This window comes from Mus caroli, chromosome 1, assembly GCF_900094665.2.
Source record: "Mus caroli chromosome 1, CAROLI_EIJ_v1.1, whole genome shotgun sequence".
Taxonomy (NCBI): domain Eukaryota; kingdom Metazoa; phylum Chordata; class Mammalia; order Rodentia; family Muridae; genus Mus; species Mus caroli.
In genome coordinates, this window is record NC_034570.1 from 37,689,993 (window position 1) to 37,716,477 (window position 26,485).

A 26,485-nucleotide genomic window follows, 5' to 3' on the forward strand; every position below is an offset into this window, starting at 1 on the left:
GTAGAGACAGGAGGAAATTTGAGATGGGTCGGGTCAGCTGTTTGCTTTATGTTTGCCAAACCTCTGAGCACTTTAAATTTGTCTGATACAACGGCTAAGTTTCCTCTAACACTCCATGTAGCATTCCTGTTCTACCTGGCAGTACCTGGCTGCTGACTGGTTTTGAGTGACCCAGATCCACACTGTTCATTTCTGCCCAGGCAAGCTTCTCTGTGCAGACAGAAGTTCCTCCTCAGTACCTAGCAACAGAAATGATTGCCACACCCACTTGACTACTCTCTTCTAGGAGACAGACAACAAAAGAACGAGTAAAGAGAATGCATTGGACAAGGTAGAGTGTTCCTACAGCACGCAGAGCCTGAGACAATTAGACAGAACTTGTGTATCGATTTTTATAGTCGTGGAAGAAATTGCTAAAAAAAAAAATTCCCAGAGGAATATAAAGTGCTGATAACAGAAATTACACAGTACAAGGACAATGTCATGAGCTTCCTTTAAGGCTATAAGCTGGGAATTCTCTAGGGACTCCAAAGTGGCTCCACTTTTTAATTAGTTCCATGGCTGTGGACTGATCTAGGAATGCATTTGCAGGTAAAGATATCAAGAATCTTGCACGAGACCCAGTATAGTTGGGTCTGAGATGAGTCCCCAAAGGTTAAAGCCTAGATATCAAGCTTAGAGCTGCTAAGGTGGAACCTTCTGGAGGTGGAACCTGGGTGGGGGCATCTACTGAAATGTGTCCTTGGGGGGAACACTGGGGCCTTAGCCCTATCCTATCTCAGTTGCTTTCTTTATTATCATAAGAGGAGAGGCTTTCTCCATCACATGCTCTGGCCATGGTGTGTTACCCAAAGGTGACAATGCCAACCACTCAAGAATTGGAAAGTCTCACATTTTGGGTCAAAGTAAACTTTTCCTTAGAAGTTGTTTGTCTGTGGTCACATTGAAGGAAAGCTAACTAAGACAGACCCTCCCTTGTGTGACAGGTTAGGCTGTGTGATCTTTCATCACTGGTCAATTAGCAGGAGTGGAGAGGTTTCTGTCAACCATGCTGTGCCATGTGTGCGAAGCTGCTGATTCCTTCAATGTATAATAGAAACACGAACCCCATTCTTCTACCCAAAGGGAAAAGAGCCCATTGTATCCCAAGGACTTTGCTGCTTTTCTGGCTCCATTTATCTAGGGGGCTGACTAGATAATGCATATATACATTCACTCATCAAATATTGACTAAGCAGCACCTGTTCTCTATTAGTCACCAAGAGGCAAACAGAAGGGGCAAGAGAGTACCGCCCTGAGAAGGTTTTCCCATTGCCTGGAAGGGTGGGGTTAGATAAGGGCCCTGGTAACCAGAACAGGGAGAGTGGACTTAGGACACCATGCACACAGCTTGGCAAGGCGCTTGTCTAATGGGTAGACACTAGATCATAGAGAGAGCAGCTCTGCCCTGCTTTGTAAGCGTTTAAGGCTGCCAAAGGGGGCTTTCAAGACAGAGCATACTGGTAGATAAGGACCAGGAAGCTGAGAAGTGGCTGGGTTTTTTTTTTTTGGAAGGCTAAAGGAAGTTGTTAAGGATCATCAGGCACTACCTTGCAGTCACAGCCGATGGGTGTTCCACACTCCTCACAGGTATTGGCATAGAGTTCCTCGAAGCAGGCCACACAGTGTGGGTTGTCCTCCTTTAGAATGTACTTCTTGCCATACAGAGATTCATTGCAGTGGTGGCAGTCAAATCGTTCAGTCATGCTGACACCTGTCTTTCAGCAATCTGTGAAAAAAAAGAAGAGAAAACCCACACATGGACTCAGAGACACTTCAGATGGCATGCGTATGAAGGCAGTGGCTTTGACAGACTTTCAATGCCCAAAAGTTTCAGTGAAACCCTTTTTAGCTGGGGAGGTGTTGTGTTCAAATGTACTCCATGCACTAAATCAGTCATTACTGACCGGATCAGAATGTCAGGTTCTAGAGAAGGCAGCAGAGCCTGCACTCTACCTTAGTTGTGTGGAGGCATCCAATGCATGCCCCTGCCTCATCTCTCTGCCCTCAGGATAGAAAGGCAGGCACAGAAACAATATGTCTATCTCTGTCAAAAGATTTCCCACGGACTCTGCTTTATGATTCATGAGTTTGAGTAGGAAGAAAGCAGAGGGGAAAGATATCTGACAGGAAAATCTGTCTTCAGAGGCCAGGAGAGTATTGACCTTGGCCTGAATCTGCATTGGGAAGTGCAATATCCACGAGAGACAGCCAGCTTCGTGCATGGAAAGGTCTCCTCCATACTTGAGCTGTCCAGATATCCAAAGAGCAGGATAAAGAGAAAGGCTTGAGTCCAAGAACAGGGATTAGCACACGGTTGGGAACGCAGTGACTATTCAAGGACTTTCCAGAAGACACCTCCAGCTTTGTAAAGCAGGGTGGTGGGGAGGGGACAAGAATGTGTCTCCACACCAGATATATTACGTTTTTTTTTTTTCAGGATAAGTATGCAGTGTGGAGTTCTGTAGGGTAGAAGGGAGGAAATGAGTGGTTTGCACCTTTCCACCTTAAGCCATCATCCCTCAAAACCACTTTAGGACTATTTTGGATACAAGAAGCCCACTCTTGCATCCTGATATGACAAAAGGCACATTAAAATTTTAGACTTGATTTTTTTTTTGAGGAGATCTTTCTTAATTGGCAATAACTGATGTGTTAAAAGTACAAAATTTTATTGATCCTTAAAAGGCACACCGGCTAGCTGTGTGACTAAACAATATTTTAAACTCTAAGCAAACAACTCAATTTCCAATCATTTCAATTCATTCAAGGGTGGACTCCCAGAATTTGGCGCTCTGGTGCAAATAAAATGTTACTGTCTGGTTTATGATTACATTAAATTTGATAGTGGTTATTAATTTGATGCCTTGTATACACAAGGCTGCAATGACTATAAGCTTTTGTTATTGGTTCATGTCTGTGTTTATAGAGTAATTTGCTTCCAAGAGCACAAAACATGCAGCTGGACACATGTGGCAAGACTCTTCCTTCTAAATCACTCTTTCTGGAGTTAAGGAAAACACTGTCTGGACATTCCTGTGACATTATCCTAAGATGAGGCTCTTGAGTACTTGAACTATTTTTCTGAAACGTGATGCATGAATAGCTGTTTGGCTTAGGCTATCTGGTGTAGCAGCTATGCTGGCAGACGATTGCATGCTTTCCTGTAAGTCTTCACTCATTGGCCTTGAACGTGGCTGCTCACTTATTTCATCCCAGGGGGGTGGGGGTGTCAGTCTCCAAACATATATTTTTCCATTTATGGTTGCCATTTAGCAGTGGAGTGAGGTCACTTCCTATTCTGTCACACAAGCAGAGGGACAATGGAGAGTGAACTAACTGTGAAATCGGGGATCTTGAAAACTGGGAAAAAAATCCCCAGATCATCTAGAACAACTACCTCATTTTATGAATGGAAACCATAATTCAAAGATGTCTAAGGGAAAAAGGGAGTCTTGTGGGCTCTCCCAAGAGCCACCTAGCCGAGTAACTCCCATCTTAACTGGAAAGGTGGTTCCTGGTTTGGAAAAGCACCAGCCTTTCTGTGGAAAGCAGGTTATCTTGCAAGCTCTGCAGCTATCTGCACACACGCTCGCTCTGTATCTGACAGGAGGGAGGGCACCTGCTTCTTTTTCCGGCCATGGTGCTTGCATTTTCCATCTGCTCTGATTCTATAGGACAAGTATGGAGAGGAAAAAAAAAACTAAGGGTGTAGCCTCTAAGAATCAACAGAACTTGCACATCTGTTTGAAGTATAAGGTCATCCAGTGCCATCATTGACCCCAAGTCCCCAGCCAGAATGGTGAGCTGCGTTTTGCTTGGGAGAATTTGGTCCAACTCCATGGAATTCTTTCTCATAATGGTTGAAGTTATCCTGCCTTGTCCCTTATATTTTCTAAGAGGTCACTCCTGTTTTGTGCCACAATCAACTAGAGCAAGGCTTATGCTCTAGTTGAGTTTATAATGAGCAAATTAGGAACTCTTATTATTAGTCAGATACATTAAATTATTTAAAAAACATACAAAGTAATACATTTCTCTTTTGTTTTTTTTTTCAAATTACTTACATACATGTGTCATATTTATTTCAGTGATTTAGCAATTAGTCTTGTGAATATACTAATACTAAACAAAAAGAAAAATACACATTAATAACAGGAAACCATAGCAGTAAGTAACTAAAAGCCTGCTTTTCTATTTGGATCATTTTTCAAAATAGAATATACATTTTTACATGACCATCTTATTACTTAAGTGTACTACTACATGAGGTCCTAGTTTGGTGATGGAAATATTTTCCAGAGGTTTTCAGTGCTTATGACAGACATCTACCTTCCATAAGGCATCTTTGTATTCATCTCTGATAACTACCAACAAGTTGGCTTTCCCTTAGTTGGAAAAAAGTAAAGAACAGAAGGGAAAAGGAAGAAAATCCCGGAATTTGGAGTTTGAGATGGTCACTACTTCAGACATGTTTTTATGTGTCCCTCCTCCCTGCCACAATGCAGAAATCAGAATCTAGAAAGCGGAAGTCCATTAGTCAGGAGTTTAATTTTTTTTTTTCTTTGCTGGAACAAAAAGCAAGGGGATTTGTTTGACTTATGGTTCCAGGGGACCCAGTCCATCTTAGAGGGGAAGCATGCTAGCTGGAACTGGAGTGAGAGGCTGACCACTCATAGTGCACTTGCTGTTAAGAAGCAGGGGGGGGGGGGCACGGAGGAGATGGACCAACAACATACAGACAGACAGACACACACATACACAGAGAGAGAGAGTGTGTGTGTGAGAGAGAGAGAGAGAGAGAGAGAGAGAGAGAGAGTCTTGGACCAGCTTATAATACTTTAAGCTTTGCCTTCAGCGACCCACTTCTTCCTGCAAGGTTCCATCTCATGTTTAAAGTCACATACTTACCTAAAGCCACCTTTTATGAGACTGACCACTATCTGCTTTGCTAGAAGGTACCTATGTTATGCTTAATGAGGAAATATATCCATAGTATTATATTAGGAATTCCCTATAATTCTGCATTTTTAAACCCCTAACTGGTAAAAATACCTAACTGGTTGTTCTCTCATTCATTCAAAAATAATTGAATAAGCTGGAATTATGTAAAGGAGGTCAGAGAAAGGATTGGAGCTACAAAGAGGAGGAGGTTAGAGAGGAGAGCATTTATATCAACTTCCAAAGTGCCAGGCTAGGAGCTCAGTGGAGACCCACAAATTTTAGCAGGAGCACAGAGCTGCCTTGCTAAAGGGGAGAAACTTTCATTGAGAAGAGTGGTTAGGTCATGCTGTAGGCAAGGGCACAGAAGGCCATACCACTACCACAGAATAAGAAACACGGCTGGACAAAACACATGTCAGGAAAACGGGAGATAAGCAGACGTGGGGGGGGGGGAGTTCAGTCCAAAACATAGTCAAGACTCAAGGAGGAGGAATTGTGTGCCAATTCACTGACTTGGTATTCCCATAGGCGGTGGGATTTTACACATATCCCCAAATCTACACAGCACTAAGTAGAGAATGTTTACTGCACATAAATCTGGGGGAGATGAACCGGGATGGGCGCCTCCTAAGAATAGCATCATGCTATCAGAATCTAGTTTTGGTTGTTTTGCCTTCCCCTCCTCTATCTTCACCCAGTGGTAAGACTCAAAACCCAGGGACTTGCACATGTCAGCTAAAGTCTGCCTTCTACATTCCCGTTCTGACTAGTCTCTCCAAAGACACAAGTAGGGGAGTGTGGTGGTTTGAATAAGAATCTTCCCTTTAGGCTCAGATATTTGAATGCTTAGTTACTAGCAGGTAGAATTCTTTTAAAGGATTAGAAGGATTAGGAGGTGTGGCCTTGATTGAGGAAGTGTGTCACTGGAGGTAGGCTTTGAGATTTCAAAAGGCCATGCCAGACCCAACCATTCTCTGTCTCTCTGCCTGGGATCAGGATGTAGAATTCTCAGCTATTTCTCTAGCATCAGGTCTGCATACATGCCACTGCACTCATTGCCACAGACGATAAATGACGAAGCCTCTAAAACTGCAATCAAGTCTTCAATGCTTTCTTAAGTAAGAGTTGTCTTGGTCATAGTGACTTTTCACAGCAATAGAACAGAGATCAAGACTGGGAGTTTCTCACTCAACTGTGTACAATCCATTTGCATTTCTGAACTCTTCTCTCTCCTACCAGGTTATATGTAATTCCTGCCTATTACCTGTTGCATAGGAATGCTGAGAGGATTAAGAAAAAGCAGGTAGGGGAGGCACCTGAATGTGAGGTGTGACTGCTGACTTGTTGAATTAAATTTAAATTATAGGGTACCAGAGTTCTCAACCTTCCCAGGGTGAAGTCATCCTCTGATGTCATCCTCCTCTAGCTGTAAGCAACCAGGATATTCCAGAAGCTGGATTTTAGGGCTCAGACTGGAGGCCAGACTCAGCTACCTGCACTGGGAAAAGCTTAAAGAGTTTGCACCAGAGACATGGATTTGATCACTGTGTCTGCCAGTCAGCCAGCTTCCCGGCACTTGCGAAATAAAGGTTCAGAGGTCAAAGGAGCAAGGATGCCTAGGGCTCAGCTACTATTAAAAATGACAAAAGCTTGCACAAGTCAACAGGCTAATAAATACAGTTCTGTTTATGGATTTCCAGACAGGACAGTGTTAGGGCTATAGAAAGATGAGAGAAACACGAGAAACAGAGAGAAAGAAAAATAAATGAGAGTAAGGAACAGCAGAGGGAGAGAGTGTTGGAGGGAAAGGAGGAAGGTTGAGAGGTACAAGAGCAGCCTTCTCTTGCTTTTCTGCCTAAATGAGGAAGATTTCTTAAGAATTCAAGGCAGCAGCTGACATGGTAGAAAACTTTTTTTGACCTACTGGCCCAGACCTTTGATTTTTGGATTCAACTTTGTGAAACAAGGCAGACCACCACACAAGGTTATTATTGGGAAAGAGTCCACACCCTTCTCAATGGTTTCTTGTGTTGATTAACCAAACCTCCAAGGACCTAGATCCCTTAACCAAACCCCAAGGGATGTCAACCATGTTTCATATTTATAAACCTTACTGCTTAGGACTACTCCCGTGCAGCCCTACCCAAGGAGAAACACATGACCCTTCCAGATACCCTCCCACAACACACGTAGAAGCCGCTACAGTTAGCCAGTTTGGGACAAAGTTGATATTCATTCATTCATTCATTCATTCATTCATTTATTCATTAGTGACAGGGTCTTGCCATGTAGCTCAGACTGGCATTACGCATACAGTCCTCCTGTCCATGACTCTAGAAAGCTAGAATTTCAGGCACCAGCCACACAACCTGGCCATTATCATGCTGATCTTTACATTGTTAACACAAATTTAAGAAGAAAATTTCAATGTTAAGAAGTAACTCAGCAAAATGTACTAATTAAATATAAGAAATCGGTAGCTTGGATATGGGTTCTTTGTAAGAATATTGTGTGAAAGCACGATGCTTTCATGAGCCATACATAGTATTACTGCCTGTGTCCATCAACCATAGCATGGGGCAGGGAGTAGTGTACGTCATGGAGACGTCTCCAGCAGGGAATGCATACAGGCACTTTATAAATAAGGGTAGAATAAATAAAGAAATGAATAGATGGGCAAGTGAATTAAAAAACAAAAAACAAAAACAAACCTTAGTAGAATGCTGAGCATTTTCTATAAAGGATTTATGTGTCTCCCAGCACCCATATGGATCTCACAACCCAGTGCACACCAGGCATGCATGCAGTGTACAAACATACATGTGGGTAAAATGCTCATGGACATACAATAAATAAATCTAAATATATCTTGTAGAAACATGGGCAAAGGTCAAGAGTGAAAGGGTGGAATGTCTCTATGCACAATCTACCCAGAAGTAACTGTGTTTTGGCATCTGATGCTGTTACAGTCTCTGCAATAACAGTTCTAGGTATTTTATTTCTCTTCAATGCTATTTTCATCCCTTCTTCCAGACAACGTGTTGCTTCCACGGGAGGGAGAACTTTCTTATTGTGTTTGGACTCTGAATCCAGCGAATACACAGCTGCACAGTTCAGGATACAGCCTGACTAGGTCAAGAAGCAAAAAGCCAGCCAAGAGACACTCCCAGGCCCTGAGAAAAATGTACAGATCCAGACATGGACTGCAGAGATCAGCAAAATTCCCGGGTGGGTGTTGTGTTTGTAATCAATGATACTCCACCCAACCCCAGAGGCACCTGGTCAGAGAATATCTGTACTGGTTTGGTTTGTCTTACCATCTCAACACAGACAGGAGCCTAATCAAGCTGACTTAGTTTAAATAGAGAATCCAGTGAAAGCGATGAATACCAGTGCAAATGATAGCACTGTGTCTAAAAATAGAGCAACCTATCTAGAACTCACTGTATGTTTGGATTGCAAGTGCTTTAGATTATAAGATGTGTGCTTAATGGTTCATTTAACAAGCCCTCATGGGATAGTGCATCTAAGGGCAAAAGTCAAGGTTCTATATTGTGTTGTATATACACTACTAACATTAAAAACTAAAAAATGAAAACAAACCCTGGCTGTGTTCATGGATTTTAAGATAAATTTTGAGGGAAGAAGAAAAGGCAAAACGCTGCCTTCTGATCTATCCTTGGATTATTCAATACAGAAAGCAAATAAATGCCAAGTTTCTGATCTAAAGTCTACAGATACAAGGATAGCTATGCATTTTGTTTTTATGTGCTTCAGACTTCTTAATCCAGCCAAGAGAATGTCCCGAGTAACCAAATGTAATATGCCCATACCTTGTTAGTCACTGGGAAAATTGAGGTCAAGGGCGCTCTCTAAAGATGCTCCAGTCTGAGTCTTTCTCCAAGCCTTCTTTAAGATCCCGTCACAACAGTTATTCTCAAATCTCAAAACATTCTCGTTCTGTCTCCTCAAGATAACCTGGTGAATGAAGCCCCAAAGGGCAGGCTGTTTCAGGTCTGTAAGTCTTACTTTTGATGGAGGGAGATTGCACCAGATGGCTCAAACACTGCTTTCTAGGGTATGAACAGGTGAGTGGTCTCTCACTGGCAGGTTGGTCTTTATTTGCCTGGCTTCCGAATCCCAGCCCCACCATCTTACATAGGCATCCACTGATCTTTTCCTTTAGCCTCTCCCACTCCACGAACAACTGCCCTCTTCCTTTTCATGGCAGCCCTCTCTCTTGTGGTTCTGCCTCAGTGTTCTACATCAGTATCCCACCAGTAGAGGCTAGCATACCTCCTTCCACTCACCCGCTGATTGCATAAGTCAACTGGCTCCAGAGATCACATCAAGCACAGGTCTGTATCCTCTTTGGCCCACAGTCTGAGTATAATGGCAAACTATATTTGCTGGCTCCAGGAACACTTCCTAGCATCCTAAACTCTGCAGCTTTGTGTTCAGGTGGGTTTACTTAACTCACAGTTCTGGAGATTCAAGGACCTCACAGAGGAGGTAGAGGAAGAGAGGTCACATTGCCAAAGGAAGTAGAGGCTGAGATACATGAAGGAACCCAATTTCCTCCCAAGTATGACCCTTCTGCTGTCTAGAGTTTCTCTCTTAAGATTTATTTCTTATGTGTGGTATGTATCTGTATGAGTTTGTGCACTGGATCCAGAAGGAGATGTGAGATCTCTAGAAGCAAAAGTTACAGGGAATTATGAGTTGTGAGCCAAACTCAGACCCTCTGTAATTACTCTTAGCTGCTGAACCATCTCTGTTGCCCCCTAGACTCCACTTTTTAAAGGCCCTATCTCCCAACATGTACACAAGGATAACTAAACTTACAACACATGAGTCTCGGAGAAAAAAATCATATCCAAATCACAGCTGGGTACAAATGGGGAAGGTATTATGGGTTTGAATCAGAATGATGTCATTGGCACATATGTTTGACCATATGTTCATTCCCCAGGGAGTAGAACTCTTTGAAAAGATTAGAAGAATTAGGAGGTATGGTCTTGTTGGAGGAAGTGTGTCTCTAGTGTTGGGGTTTTGAGGTTTTAAAGCCTATGTCAGGCCAGATTCTCCTTGCTACCTGTGAATCCTGATATAGAACTGTCAACGACTTTCCCAGCACCATGTCTGCCTGTGTGCCACCATGTTCCCTGCCATGATGACAAGGAACTAAGTCTTCAAAACTGTAAGCAAGCCCTCAGGTAAATGCTTTCTTTGATAAGAGTTGGCTTGGTCAAGACGCTGACTTAGACATAGTGTGTCAGGCTAGGTAGTCAGTCCTTAGCGCAGGACAAGGGTAGAGTCCAGGCTTCTTGGGCTTCTGAGTTGTGTTTGTTTGTTTAGTTTGTTGGTTTTTGCTTTTTGTTTTTGGTGTGTGTGTGTGTGTGTGTGTGTGTGTGTGTGTGTGTATACTGCTGGGTATTTCTGTCTACAGTTGAGATATCACTCAGTATTGAAAGGGTTTATCAATCTTGAAATACTGGGTATAGAGCCTCAACGGAATATGCATTCAATGTGTTCCATAAAGAACAGAGGTCAGAACTTAGATATCAAGCTATCTGGAGGCAGTTCTCAGGGCCACAATCTACGAGCTGGGAAACTTTAATCAATAAATTTACTTCGATTTTTTTTTTTCAGTTAACAAGAGGCTTTAAAATCTACCCATGCTGCTTATACTATGCAGGAGTTATCTGGTTCTCTGGGAGGAAACTGAGGCACCTGCTCCAGGTACATCTGTCAGCTAAACATTCTGCACCCGTCCATGCTGTCCATGCCGTGCCTGTGAGGCTGGGCTGCAAGGAGACAGAACAAAAAGAAGCCACAAGGGGGGTGGGGGTAATACTACATAGTGTTCCATTAAAAACTAGGAGAGAAGGGAATCTGAAAGAAAGAATGAGGTAGAAAATGATTTAAATCTTGTTTTTAATAAACTTTAGTTGGGTTGGGAATTCTGAAACTTAGTGCAAATTGTTTTTTTTTTTTTTTCGGTGGCAGGGCGTTGATGGGGAGGGAGGTTCGAGATCACCATAGCTGTAGCATGTGGTAGGTTACTCCTGGGATTGCAACACTTTGGAGGCTGATCACCAGTTTGAGGCTACCTGGGATGAGGGTACTGTAAATCCCAGGCTTTCCTGGCTACAGAATGAAGCTTTATCCCAAACAACAACAACTGAAACAATCACCACACATACAGCCACACCAAGAAACACCTTTTCTTTAGATCTCTCTACATTACTGCAAAATTGACTACACATAATCCAAGTAACACCACAACATGAGACACATTTAGAGCAGTATTTTGAAGACAATCTCGTGATAAGTCCAAATTGTAGTTAACTACTTCCCAAAATATGTGTAAGAAAGTGCATGCCACAAGTTGGCTTCACCAAAGACAGCTGTAGACTTCATAAAATGCCAGCTTTGTTGAGTTCCAGAGACACAACTGAAGACTATCAAGCAAATATGGCTAGTTCTTCACTTAAGATCAGCAAAAGCATTTCAAGACTTTCTTTCCTCAAGACTGAAATCTATCAGAATTCTTTTCATTTAAAAGTGTTGTTTTGCTCTCCCCCCACCCGGACCCCCCATGGCTCAGGTTTTAGTTTGGGTGGTTAGTCAAGATGTGTGATTACAGGCAAACTCCCACTTCTTCTCAAAGGAAATGCTTGGCTATCCACATGCTGACCAGCCTGTCACCTCCTTTCCATAGACTTCAGGGACCAACCAGTTCCACTTCATCCTCGACCCCCCCCCGGGGGGTGGCCTGTGGGCAGTTCATTGTCTCCCACCACCTGGCAGTGATCCACCCCTACAGGGCTGCAACCCTCCCTCTGGACATCAAAGGTCCCTCCCTACCATTTCCAAATTGGGCTCTCCTATGCTCAGGTTCTCCAACACTCATGATTCTGGTCCTCTCTGCTCCGCATCTGCTCTTCCTGGGGGTGTCTTCCTATAGATCAACAAGCCGGTCCCGAAGTCTCCCCTCAAGCCTTCCCCCCAGCGCCCCCCCCCCCATTTCCGATTCACTGTCTCCCCTTCATCTCCCTCCCCTTCATTTCGAGTCCTCATTCTAGGTATCCCCTGCCCAGCTACGCTCTCCTCTCTCCCGGATCTGTCCTCTCCGTTTTGGGTTCCCATCCCGGGTGTCCCCTGCAAACAGGGCTCTCCTATCGCCAGAACCTGTTCTCTCCGTTTAGGTCCCTACCCTGATGCCGTCTGCACAGCTCTGCTCGGGTCTCCTGGGTCTCCGCCCCACGGTCCGAGTGCGCTGGCCACTGGCTCTCGGCGCGTCCTAGGGCAGCGGTCTGGTGGTGATCCTTGTGTCCCAAGCAGGGTTGTGGCCTGGGCGGCGGCAGTAGTACTCACACGCGGTGGGGCCGGGGTCTAAGGGAACCCAGCGGACTGTGGACCGGTGGCGGCGGCAGCGGCTCAGCGGGCGGAGTGCAGCAGGCGCTGCGCCCGCCCTCGAGAACCCCCGCCGAGTCATTTGACCATATAAGGACACACGCGCCGGGGCGGCGGGCTGGGCGCGCTGGCCAGGAGAGCCGGGCGCGGTGGCGAGCGCCCCTCGGCAGCCAGCCGGTCGTTGTCTGTTCCCCTGATGACGCTACCACAGACCTTTTGTTTGACTTAACCTCCTTCCTTGCTTCCTGGTGTTTGGCGCACACGCTCAATCCTCCACTGCGTCCTGGCCTTGGCTCCAGGGCTAGTTGCTATGCAGTGCAGAGAGCTGTAGCAACTGCCACCCAAGGGCTAAATGACAAGGGGCTACTGTCACCAGGACACCTCCGGGTTGCGGGGGGTCCTGCCTGAGTGCAGCCTGGTGCAAGCATGGATGGGTCATTTGCAGATTTGGGGGAAGGAACTATGTGTGTGTGGTGCACACAATGACATGGTAGCCTTCTGGGCCTTACCTTGCAGACACTTCTCCATCATGGAATGAACCAAACCAATGACCTAAGAATCATTAATTAGTTCCACTAAGGAGCTCACTGAGAGAAGGTCCTTTGCCCAACACTCAAGGCCAGAGAACTGTTGGACATTCAGTGGCTCCCTCTGGGAAAAAAGAAAACACTGGTCTTAATGTGTCCTTCACACTCTGAAGGACAAGATCCTCTGCAGAGTTGACCTTTAGAAGGGGCACGGGACACTGTTCAACACAGTGTTGGGAGGCATACGGTATCCTCATGCCCAGGAAAGCCAGCTTCCTCTCTTGAGCAAATGGGTCCATATGCAGACTCGGTAGAAGTGGAGAAGCAACGAAGGCCTGGGGTAGTGACTTGTCAGTGTTGTGAGGTGACAGAAGCCACTTAATGAAGGGATTCACTTGGATGCAGGGTCTGTGAAGGGATCTAGTTGGTCATCACTGAGATGGTATGGCCACGGGAAGGATGGGAAGTGGTTGGCCACATTTCCTTCTCAGCCAGGACGCAGAGAGAAATGAGACTGGTGCTCAGCACCCTCTACCCAGCTCTTGAGAAGTGCTGTCCACCTTGAGGGCCAGTCTTTCCTCCTCGGTTAAACCTCTCTGGAACCACCACAAAATTTCTTCTAGAGGTGTGTCTCCTAGGTGATTCAAAACCCAGTCAAATGGACAGTGAAGAACCATCACACTGGTCGAAGCTGTTTCCATCATTTGAGGGGAGCTGAAGGCAACACATTTTCCAGTAAAGGCAGGAAGAACTATGTGGTGGCTTTCTTCTGGTTGATACTTCCTGATTGGTGTCACCGGAGGGTCTCCATGGTGGAACCTCAGAACTTGAGAAGCAAGGGTGTTAGAATAACTGCCATGCAGTCAATATTAGCTACATCTGGCCACTCCAGGGATCTTCAGGCCCTTTTGGTAAAGTTAGTTATCTCAATTAAATGGTGAGGACTCCAGATGAGGTGAAGAGTTTCCATACCAGCTGAGATTTGCACTGATGTCCATGAGCTAGCAAGGCCATGAGAATATCTTAAAGGATGAGAAATTCTCAACTCCCGTCATTCACTTGGGTGACTCCCTGGAGTTGACACTTTCCTCAGAGGAGAGTGAGCAAGCTGAGGTGGGACACAGGAAATCCATCCCACTCCTGTCCCCATCTTGAAATTGAGGGATAACCTAACTAAATTCCCACTGATGGTCAAGGTACACTCTATCTTGGATTCAAAGTAAAGGGTACGTAGACAGGCTAATGGCTCTGAGGCTACTCAAGTTTTCTTTCTATATGTAAGAGCTACAAACTGCAACATGGTCTCGGATGGTGAGTCTTCAGTCTCGTTTCTAAAACTCAGGTTCAAAGAGTAACAAAACCCCGATTCTGTATTTACCCTTTCCTGTTTTGTTTTGTTGTTTAAATTCTGTGAGTTACGCATTAGCTCTCATTCTTATTGAGGAAATTAGTTGTATAAATTTTCTTCTATTAACTACAATATCTGTGCTACATTGATTGTTATGTTGCTTTCTTTCTTTTTTTTTTAAAGGTTGATTTATTTATTTTATATGAGTACACTGTAGCTGTTTTCAGACACACCAGAAGAGGGCAATGGATCCCATTACAGATGGTTGTGAGCCACCATGTGGTTGCTGGGATCAGGACCTCCCAGAAGAGCAGTCAGTGCTCTTAACCTCTGAGCCATCTCTCCAACCCCCCCCCCCCCATGTTGCTTTCTTAATTAAAAGTTCTGTGATTTATTTTTGTATTTTCTTTTTGACATTAGAGAGATATGAAATAACCTCAATGATCATGTGGTCAGGAAAATCCAGTCTTTCAAAACAGACTTACCCATTTCTACAAATATGCTGAGGAAGGGAGAGAGAGGGAGACGTCAAAGAACCAAAAAACAAACAACAAACGAGTCACAATTTGTGTTTGGATTTTGATCACAGAACAAACAATTAAAAGAAGAAACATTTATGATCCAATCTGGGAAATTTTAGCATTAACAGGATATTTGACATAATTAATAAGTTAGTTTATTTTGTATGAAATGACATATACACATTTTTTTTCCTTTTCAAAATGCCGTTACTTTTAAGAAACTTTCCCAAAGTACTGACCAGCAGAGTAAGATGTCAGAGTTGATTCCAGATATATCAAGTCAGAAGTAGTTGATTCCAGATAAATCGAGTCAGAAGTAGTAGATGAAGCCAAAATGTATACATAAAACAGTCTCACTATGGATTTGATAGTAATTGAAGCTTGATAGTGAATGTTGAAATTTCATCCAATCTCTCCTCTCCCTTGGCAATGTTTGAAAAGTCTCATGATGAAAAATGTCTTTAAATTTAAAATACACATACCATTGGCCATTCCTAGGTTCCCCCTTACAGGAACCTGTCTTGTATGCACTTGTTCTTATGTAAAATGATAATGCACTCAAGAAGAGGCATTGCAGAGCTGTTTGTAACAGCAAAATACTGGACAAGATCAAGTGTCCGCCAACAGGGGACTTGTTAAACACAGCTTGGTACACTTTCCAAGTGTTTATGAGTGTAGCTGTTGAAAATGTGGTAAGTATATTTACTGATTTAGCATGATTTCCAAAACACAGCAACCAAGAAAAATAAAAGTGGAGACCATTTTCCTAGGTTTTAACCATTCATTTGCTTTTGTGATCAAGAAGAGGAGCTGCAATACAGTCTTGTTTGTGACTGGGCCTAGTTAGCTGTGGGGTTGGGAGGCTGCAGGGGAAGGAGACTATTTTTTTTTTTTTTTTTTTTTTTTGCGTATACTTTTGTTTTCTCTGACATTCAAGGAATCCAAATGTGTTACTTATTAACAATTTTTAAATGTTTTAAAACTGAAAGTAACATATGTTCATTGAAAAAAATAAGAAACTAATCACTTAGAATTATAGAGTCAGGGGAGGATTGTCGGGGAAACGAAGTTTAGACAATTGCTAGGTTTAATATCATCTACACATATTAACAACTCAAAGAATAAACTATTGAAAAATAAAATTTGGAGACAATCTGGATGCATAAACAGACCGGTTACTGAAAGATAACTTGCAACCACCCACCTTTTTACAATTAATTCTTCAATCATTCTGAATTGACGGTTTTGTATCACACTGGATGAAACATTCGGGAAAATATAAATTCTACTATGGAAGTATAGAGCCTTGAATTCAGTCCTGTACCTGAGCGCCCTACCTATGATGAGATCTCTGACCTCAGGTAAGTCCTGAGGCTTCCTAGTCTTCAATTTACTTGTTTGCAACATGATCTAACTAAGATCTAGTTTAAGGAATTACTGTGGAGGTCTGTAGTCCTTCGCTGTCTTGCTTATAAACCAGCTAGGACCAAACAGTGCGATGATTAGCACAGAGCAGGTCATTAGTAAACAGTAGCTCTTTTTTAAGAGTAAAGGGGTGGTAAATCCAAGAATAAGAAGCCTGCATGCTGCAGTCTCATCGGGAGGAGATTAAGACTTAGCTCCTGTTCTAAAAATGGAAGTTTCTCTTCTGGTTGAAAAAATGCAGCTGTAGATAACAACAGGGTAGTTTATCAAAGGAAAAGAAATCAGGACAGAGTCTAATTCCCCAAGCCACAACAAAGGCGAGTGAAAGGTTACCGAGTTCTCTTGTTTATTACAGTGGGCCTGTAATTCTGTTACCAGCCATCCACTCCCTGGGCCCCAGGGCCACCCAGCTGCGGAAGCTGGAGGGAATGAGCTCCTAGCTGCACGTCTCAGGTGCTCAGGAACCATGTGAGAGGGCAAGTCCTTGGGGAAGCAGCTCTCCAGGTGATCCCAGAAGGGCTACGAATGAAACAACTCCTTGGAATCTCAAAGGCCTGGGGTAGGGTATTGGAAGCCCACGTCCTTTTCCATTTCAGGAAGAGGGGAGGAAGAGCAGACACAGAACTGTTAGGAACTCTAAAACCCAGCCCCATGTATCACAGCCTCTGGTCATGGGAGGAAACATCACGAAATCAAAAGGTTCAGTCTGTGGATCAGAGTGATCCAAACGGTGACTTTGGATTGGCCTGCACCAGCATGAAGACGGAGTATCTGAGGCAGGTGAGTACTATTATCTGGTGGCAAGCCTGCTAGTGAGAGAGGCTGGCTGCAACCTCACCTGTGAGGAATAGACTGGGGTTGCCTTCTGATGGCAGTCACTTCATGGGGACCGGGAGGACATCACCACCATCAGGAAGAAAGCAAACACATGAACGAAGTCCAGGAGACAGACATCCCTATAAGGGTGTCACTGACTGACCGTCAGCACTGGAAAGCTTTGAGAGCACCTTTGTCCCTTGGAGGAGAGAGATTCCTCCCACGTAGACATCCCCCATTCAACCCTGGGCAGGAAGCTGCCTGCATGACTCAGCCCTGATTCAGAGCTCACCTCCCAATTGCCTCACATGGTTGGGAGGTGAGTAAGTGTCTTGGATCAGAAAGCCAGGAGAAGCAACAGGAGTGATCAAAACCCATGCCCTCTCCACCTGAGGATCGGGAGGAGGCAGGTGTCCACATGCATCTGGAAGACACAGACCCATGTACTGGTGTGGGGGCTCAGCAGGTTCAACACGCTTTCTAAAAAGCACCGAAAACCAGACAGTAGACAGGGCCACCGCAGCAGTCTTCTCAGAGCTTACGCAAACAAGGGCTGCCCAAGGCTTCCTCCAACAAAAGGGAGGAGTTCCCACCTTCTACTCCTAGAACCCATACTCTGTTCATTTGCCTGAGATTCCCAAGATAATCTTAGCACTCCACCAAGGGCCACCACCTCCCCTTCTGCAGCCTTTCAGGCTCTGCTAGGGAGGGAGATGCTGGGCTCTCTGAGAAGCAGTTTCCATATCCCATTTATTTTCTCTCTCTTTTTCACAAACGTGGTTAGTGGATGCAAATAGTCAGTGTTTGAAGCCTCAAAACACGCCTGACTCCCAGCCAAACCCACAAACGACTCTATGATTCTGAGTTTTCCATGGGTGGTTAAAGCTTGCTTGGAACACTGGATGCAAGTTTCCACTGTGGCTTTGTCAGGACGCTGAGAAAGACTCTGGTTGGCTGAACCACCAAAAGGGAAAAAAAAAAAAAAAACCCCAAAACCCAAAACCTCTGGCATCGAAGTTCCGTCCTGTCAGCGAATGTTGGACTCATGAGAGCTTTCCTGGTGCAGATTCTGAAAATGTGTGCTCACTGCATGTTTGAGACCTCTCTGTTCTCTGCTCTCAGGCCTTTTCTGGAGAGACTTATTCGCCCTTCAGCTTGCCTTCTTTGGCTGTTTTACTCTCTCTTGCCCTGGTCAAGACACCTCAAAACGCTTACACACATGGCCTGTGACCATTTATCCCTATATCCCTGAAAGGGGACAATTCCTTCTCCTGAGATGTTTACTTAAGCCAACACTAAACCCATTTCTCTGTATGGAGTAATTTTATGAGTCAGCCTTGCAACTTTGAGATCTCACTCTCTCTCTCCTTCTCTCTGGTAGACAATCCTAATAGTCTGTCCAAGAAGGGCTCTGGGACACCCTGGCTAGAGGAGGGAGTGGCTGAACTCAGGAACGACCGGAAACTATGGGGCCATGGTAACTTTCTGTCCCTACAGAGAAAAATCAGTCTGGCTCACAGCTGTGAGTGTTCTTGGTCAGTGTCATTGTCATTGCGTGGGCCTGGGCTGGGGCTTTATCTCAGCATGGCGTGATAGAACTGTTTGTCTCAGAGCCAAGAATCCAGAGAGTCAGGGTCTGGGATGTCCTGATGACCTTCAAGGACACCCTTAGCCCTCCTCTGGGAACCAAGGCTTAGTTGTTAGTGGTGTTTGTTTGTTTGTTTTCATTTTAGGTTCCAGGGATCCAACCCAAGTTTTGTGTATGCTAGGCAAACAGTTTCTACTCAACTATTACCAAGTCTTGGGGACCAAGATTCTAGCACATGGACTTTGGGGGACATAGAAGATCCAAGTGTAGTGAAGAGGTATTTGTGGCTCAGATAAGCCCTTCTACTTTCTCTTCTTTATCTCATCTGTGAAAGGAAGGGAACAGTGCCTCTCTTTTCACCTTATGAAAAGAGATCTTTTTTGTAAGAGATTTATCTTTTCTTCGATCCATTTTACAGTTAGATTTAATGAGAGTATTACTAGAATTCTCCCCGGTGGGTAATTCTGCACCGGAAGAAGTTAGCTATACATGTCTTAAGTTCTCCCAGTAAGGAAATTGAGGACAATCTTCTCCCTAGTTTGGAAGATGCTTTAAAACTGGGCCTAGGAGTCTCGTGGCAGAGCTTTCCAGAACAATCAAGTTTCTTTTTACCTCCTGAGTAGTTGACTGTTAGGATACCAGGAATATATTTTCTAAAATGTGTGACCGTCAATATCTCCTGGTAGTAATACTTGCCAGAAAACTGAAATATATATATATGGCTATATTAACTGTACAGATATTTCTGGAATCTTCTACATGGGGAAGATGCCAGGCAGTTACTTACAACAGTAGTGGGTTGGTGAACTTCCTTCTGGAACAGCTCCAAGGGGCTCCGTTGCAAATAACTGTCAGACATCTGAAACAGCTAGCAAGCTGTCCAACTCAAAAGGGACTCTGTTCCTCCCTTCCCACCTTTGCCATCCTTTCCGCAATTTGAAATTCTACATTTTGCATATATCCTCGAGACCTTCTGATTTTCCACCCTTGTTGCCTTGGGATGAACTCTCCTGCCCTATTAAATCACTGTCTGCTTCCTGGTGTTGCTGTTTCTGTAGTAGGTCAGGCTTAAAGCAGAAGAACATTCTTGGGAGGTTTTACAACGAAGATGCTTGGCAAGTTCCCAGGCTGGGGGAATCAGAGACTGTAATGCGATCCTAAGCAAGAAGAGGGGCTTTGGGACCACTTCCTGTTTACTCTACGCTCCATGTGATCTCAATCAACTTCAACCAGCGAGGAAAGAGTTCTTTCAGTTTTTTCATATCAGTTATTGTATTGTTGACCGGGACCTTGAAACCTTGAGTATGCTAATCTGCTAATCTCTCTCTCTCTCTCTCTCTCTCTCTCTCTCTCTCTCTCTCTCTCTCTCTCTCTNCCTCTCCCCCCTCTTTCTCTCTCAAACTCTTTTCATATCTTTCTCTTGAACTCTTTCTTAAACTAATTCTGTCTCTCTGAGCTAGAACCCTTTATCAGGCTAAGCCTCTTGGAATGTCTCTCTTTACTCTGTCTCCCCACCCCCCCACCCCCCCACACCCCCTCACCTCCCATCTGCTACCCAGGACCACCCTTCCCGATATCACCAAAATACCACACACAGTAACTCCACACACACAGAAGCTGTGTGGAATACCTGTGTGTGCATTGTGTCACATCATTCCACACCATCTTTCTCTTGCTCATATCTGCAGAAGGAAAGGCTATGAGCCCCTCTCAGGAAGCATTGAAACATTTCTGTGTTCACATGGTTTCCCAGCTTGGTCACTATTTACTGAATTGAACTCAGGTTTCCTGAATATACCTGAACCAGTCAGTATAAGGCCATGCAAAAGCTGTCTGGAGGTCAAGGTCATCAGGGCTGACACCCATTCAAGCCGTGTAGTGATTTAGGCTTTGCCCTGAGATCTTCTTTGCAAACAGATTGACTGCAAGCTGATTAGGAAAGCTGGGCCTTGCAGGAGGTGGCAACATACTTGGGCTTGGGAGTCATTCTTCCTGCATTAAGGGAAGTAGCCTCCAGGTCGTATCATTTGTAGGTACTCCAGGGAGCTGAGAGTAAGGCTGCCAGATAGTTGCGCGTGGGAAAGTCTGAATCCACCTATTCTTCTAGAGCACAGCTGCCTCCTGCCCATGCCCAGCACTGCCTGCCACAGCTCTACTACATCCCAGAGAATTTTTCTCAGAGGGGCTTCCAGGGTATCCCCAGTCTACAGATGAACCCTCTCTTCATTTCTGAGACCCAAATCCAAATTCACCTCTTTACTTTCTGCAAGAGTCACACCAATTGTCTATTGTTCACTTTTAAAAACATTCTGTCGGTGCTAATGAGAGCCAAACCTGAACTGAGAAGCCCTTCAGTTTCTCTGAGGTCCTCCTCTGTCTAACAGCACAAGCATGAGATATGGCTCACTGCACAGGCAGGTACACCATCCTAGGGTAACAACTCAGCCACAGCCTTATGAGACTTCCTCAACCCTTAGACGTGTTTCTGAGAGTCTGTGAGCAGGGCTGGGAAAGATAGAAGCTCTGACACCACCTCTTCCCCCTATCAGTCTTAGAGCAAATTCACTTGGATTGAGAGACTCAAGTTATGAATGGAAAACACTGGCAAATGCAGGCAGGACCGAAAGGTTTCTACATCCCTTGACTGGCTCTCTGTGCCCACAGATAGCTGTGAGGATTTCCAAGTCCAATAATCCAACTTTGATTTCAGCACCGGGGTTGCTTTCCAGCTCAGTAAAGGCATCTTACTTGTGCTACTGGAAGATGGTAGAACCTTCGGGAAGGGGATGTTGGGAAGACTCCAGACCACTGAGGGTGGCTTTGTTTGTTTTTAAAAGGTAATTGGGGGAATCTAGCTCTTTCTGCTTCTATCTTTTTTTCTCAGCCAGGAAGTGAGCAGTAGCTTGCTCCAGTATACTGTCTCTGCTTTGATGTACCGCCACAGGGCCAAAACAACAGAATGATGATTGAATGATGTGATTCTCCTGTCCCAGGGCCTATCTAGGTTCTCTGTCTGATAAAGAGGCAGAGAAATGGGTATAACCTATCATGGGGCTTCCTCAAGGCTAGTTTTTTATTCTTCTTGGGTCCCTGAGGTATCTGTGTGAACTAGATGAAGAAGCATGGGGCGTACTTTTCCATGGCAGCAGATACTGAAGACATGGCCAGGAACAGGACCTACCCCAGTGTCTCTGCCAGAACAAGTCTGCACATGCCTAGATCCTAGACAGTATCTATGTCACATGACTGAAATGAAGAGATGTCACAGGGATCAGAAATCCTCGGGACCCAGCCCTGTGACCATCTGCATGCAAGTGGAGCGGGAGGTTTTGAAGAAGGCAGGGTTCTGAGTGTGAGGCCGGGACACAGGGAACTTGGTAACCTGGGTAGGAACCAGGATCAGATTAAAGGTGGGAGGGTAGTTTTATCGCTCTGATGAAATCAGAGCCAGGCAGCTGGCCAGCTGGAAGGGAAGCTGGGAAGGCTAAAGCCAGGGTGACTTCACTGGCAACTCCTCCACCTTCTAGTAGCTTCATTTGCCTTCCTCCCTTTATGGTCTCTGAAGAGACCATGCCCTACACACAGCCCTCATACAAGCAAAGTCAAGCATTTTCTTTGCACCCCATGGGTTGGTGGTGGCTACTCTTCATCAACCACCTCTAATATACCAGCACCTCAGTAAGGACTTGCTCTGATCTTTGGCAAGCTACCTGCCAACAGGTTTATTAGGGTGAAACCATTTGAAGTCTATTTTGATTGCTAATCTCTGAGAAAACAGGTCACACATTGTACTGCTAGTTGGTGGTGGTATCCAAAACCAACACTGGCCTGTGTTTCTCAGGCAAGAAGGATTCTTGGCTCAGGCTCCAGAGGGAAGTGTGTGGAATGCATGTCTTCTTGTATCAGCTTGTGCTCTGTTGTGCTGGCAGCCAGAGGGTCCACATAGGTGGGAAAAAATGTTGCAGAATGCAAGACCGGGAGCTGTGAGATTCTTGACCCTTTTAGATTTGCTCTCACAGTGCTAAATAGCCTGTCTGGGGAAAGCCAAAGCCATGGCCGCTGGCATAGGGAGAGCTATGGGATGGACCCATGCTGGGTGTTTTTAGGATTTACATTCCGCACAATAAGCCTACCTCACATAAGAAGCCATGGGACCTAGACACAGAAGGTGCTGGAGTGCTTCAAGTCCATTTCATCGATTGCCGAGTCTCCAACATTTTGCTCCTAAACCTACGGCTGTGTACTGAATTGCCATGAAACTTAAAGAGGAACAATAACATGAGAAAATGCTCAAAGAATGCAAGTAAGCCACACAGAGCTCCCTCTGCTTGAGACACCTACAACTGATTTCAGCTTAAAAACCAATCCAAAATGTACACAAAACGAGAGGATATTAGCATATATTTCTTGTATTATTTTTAATGTGTAATTAAAAAGCCCAAATTATAACTCTGGAAAAAGTATCAATGTCAATGCTGTCTCATTCAGAGACAGTTTTTAAGATGATAAACTGTGGTGATCAAGGTTTCTGTTTCATTAACCCTTTCCAAGCATAGCATAGTGAATTTTCTCTCTTATTCCTGATTTTAATTGGAGTCTTTTATTTCTGACACATCCAGAGTCCTCATCTTTGGGATGAAAAACACGAGAATAATGTCAACTTGGAGCTATTTTGACATTCACAGTGCATAAGGCCAAGGATAGGGTTCAGAAGTAAAGCCATTGCCTAGGCTTTGAGTTCCATCTCTAGAACGATAACAATGAAAAGGCAGGGCTCCTATAACATCCTTCCAGGAATCTGTTATTTACTAAGTGACTCATGGTTACAGTCCCACCAAGATGAGGAAATCTCCCTCCATCCACTTCAAGTGTGATTAGAAGGAAAGAAACTAGCTGAATAAAGCTAAAACTCTAGTAAGTTCTGGTCAGGACTAAGATATGGAAGGCATATCTCACTTCTAGATATATACCTCAAAGCCCCCAAATCAGGATCTGTACCCACTCACAGAAGTACCCATGACCACAAGAGGTGTATATACCTGAAGTGTCCATAGATAGATGGATGGATGAACAAACTATTGCATATACAATGGAATGATAGACATAATAAAGTATTACATAGTCCTAGAATGGCAGGAACTTCTGACACATGCTACAGCACAGGTAAAACTGGAGGACAGTATGGTAAATGCAATAAGCCATTCACAAAAACACAAATCCACAAAGCAGCCAGATTCACACAGATTGGAAGAACAGGTGGTCGTGGGGATGGTAATGATGGAAGTAGATTCAGAATTCCATTTTTAGAAGACTAAAAAGTCACCCAGTTGATATATTAGGTTCAAGTCCACAGTGTGACTCAAGTAGACATTTAACAGTAATTAAGAAGGTGAGGGAAAATATGTGGCAAGTGCATGTGTGTAAAGTAATGGAAACATGGGCAGAGCCCTTAACCAGACCCAAGAATCTACAGTGCTCACTTTTATGTGTTCACTTGATTGGGTTACTGTGTAGCAAGCTATTTGGCCAAACCTTACTCTGGAGTTGTGGGTGAGACCCACCCTTGGCTCATCAGCTTTCTGATACAGAGACAGAGTAACCAAGAGGATCAACGTCAAAGGGGAAGAGGTTTATTTTGACTCCTGGTTTCGGAAGATTCAGTCTATGGCCACTTGGCCCTGTTGCTTGGGATCTGTGGTGAGACAAAGGCCTATGGCAGATGCATATGAAAAAGAAGGGTGCTCACCTCCTTATGGCCAGGAAACAATGAGGAAAAAAAGGAGCCAAATTTTGGAAAAAAGAGAGCATGTCTTCCATGAACCACTCATGGGCACTTGCCAGCAGCCTAACTTTCTCCCATTAGGTCAAACTCCTAAAATGTCCACCATTTTCCAAAAGTGCTTTCAGCTGGGAGTCCCACACTAGAGCCTGTGGGGGAAACATTTAATATTCAAACATAATAGCATTTGAATTTTCATGACAAATGAAGCAGGTTAGCTTTTATTTTATGAGTGCCCTTCAACCTGTTAAGGCCTGGGTAGAACAAAGCCGGACCTACCCAGAGGAGGAGAGAATTCTTTCTGCCTGACATTTCTAGGCTGGTTCACTGGGCTTCCTTCTCAGTAGCTGAAATAGAAACTCAGCAGCTCCTGTGTCCCAAGCCTGCCCATTCTCACCAAGTCAGCTCTCCCTTTCCCACTTCTCAGGCTCAAGGCTCCCTTTGACTTTCAGCTTAGTGACTCACTTGCTGACCCCGGACTTGTCAGCTGCCACAATAGTGTAAGCCATTGTGTGTGCACATGCATAGAGTCACCCCTCAGTATCACAGGGACATCGGCTCCAGGAGTCCCTTCAGGATACCAAAATCTGCAGATAGTTGACACTCTATAGTATTTGCAATAAAACCAAGGGGTATCCTTGCATATACTTTAAATCATCCCCAGATGGTTTATATTACCTAATACAACACAAATGCTTTACAATAGTGATACTCTAGATTGTTTAGGGGATAATGGCAAGGGACCTAAAGTCTGCATATGTTCAGAAAAGAGACAGGGAGAGAGGGAGAGGAAGAGGGGGAAGGAGATCATCTGTTCTTCCATTCCTAGAACAACAACAATAAAATAAAACACAAGAAAAACTCATCAGAAAAACAGGCATCATAAGAGTGGAGCACAGCATCGGTGATGGATAGAAGCCATGTGTAGGTTTCCACAGACACTACAATAGTGTTATTGAGAACATCACTATTTGTATACGTGATCGCAGAGTGTCTGTCCACTTTTGAGTACACACTGCACAATGACATTTGTAATAGCTATTTGTTACCCACAAGAACTACATAGTAAGACCCCATTACTGAAGATATCTTGTACATTGGTTGGAGGGTATAGAGAAAACAAGCTGGAACCAGAATGGAAGCTTCCACCCTTCTGGTTAGTTTACATAGTGTCAGATGGTGCTGGGGCTCCTGGGAGAGAATTGTCACCAGAAGTCTTGCTTGGCTATGGAGTCTGCATATTATGGCTGCTGGTGTACCAGGTAAGAAGTGCCTGCTGCTGAAATGGTGACAAACCATGGAGAAAACCAATCCTCCTTTTGCATTCTAGGCCCACTCTACAGGAGGGAATCCATGTGTGTTCTGTCAACCTAATCTAAAACCTGTGGCTGAGGCAATCATGGCTCTAGTGGAAAAGCTACCATCTTCATGTTGCTAAATGAACATGATGTGCCCATCAGATGGCTACCTAAATAACTATGCTTATACAAATAAATTAGTGCTACCACCATCCTTAAGAGAAACTCCTTTATGTAGAAGGCAGCAATCACTCAAAGCTTGCTCATGGTCAAAGTACTGAGATTAAGGAATTGTTGGATATTAAGCCACAAATGGGACATCTATATCACCCCTTCAAGGCCCCAGGAATATCATGGGAAACTGGGAAGAATGTAAGAGTCCAGGGAAGGGGAAAAATAAAGTAGAATTCTACCTTTAGATTATGACATGACTCTTACACTCTTGAACTCATAACGGTTGAGATATTGACAAAATCAATATAAGACTAGGCCTGTTTTCCTGGGTTCTTGAACCCACCAATCCCCAGAACCTATAGGCAGATGATAGTAGCTAGGGAGAAGGGGCTCGGTGGGGTCCCCTCTTCCCCAAGACACTTAATGGTTCCTGGGGGAGGGAGAGAAATTTTCTTCAGTGGTGTATACATTAGCAAGGAACCCGTGCTTCTGTAAACTATTTCTCAACTACAACACTGTAATCAACCCTAGTGAAATATATTGGAATGTCGATAGAAGATAGATAGATAGATAGATAGATAGATAGATAGATAGATAGATAGATAGA

General features: G+C 44.3%; 1 protein-coding gene across 4 annotated transcripts in view; it reads right to left on the bottom strand.

Moving 5' to 3' along the window:
* Positions 1-26,485, bottom strand: part of Fhl2 (four and a half LIM domains 2) — a 72,430-nt gene that overhangs the window by 28,062 nt on the left and 17,883 nt on the right. For 2 of the 4 annotated variants that reach the window (XM_029479883.1, XM_021161490.2), the window contains exon 2: positions 1,590-1,768. In XM_029479883.1, coding sequence (XP_029335743.1) covers positions 1,590-1,745 — 156 coding nt within the window. In that variant the 5' untranslated portion in view covers positions 1,746-1,768. Of the gene's footprint in view, positions 1-1,589; positions 1,769-8,816; positions 8,915-12,202; positions 12,463-26,485 lie in introns of those variants that run through there. The other 2 variants (XM_029479877.1, XM_029479903.1) reach the window with 2 other exon arrangements.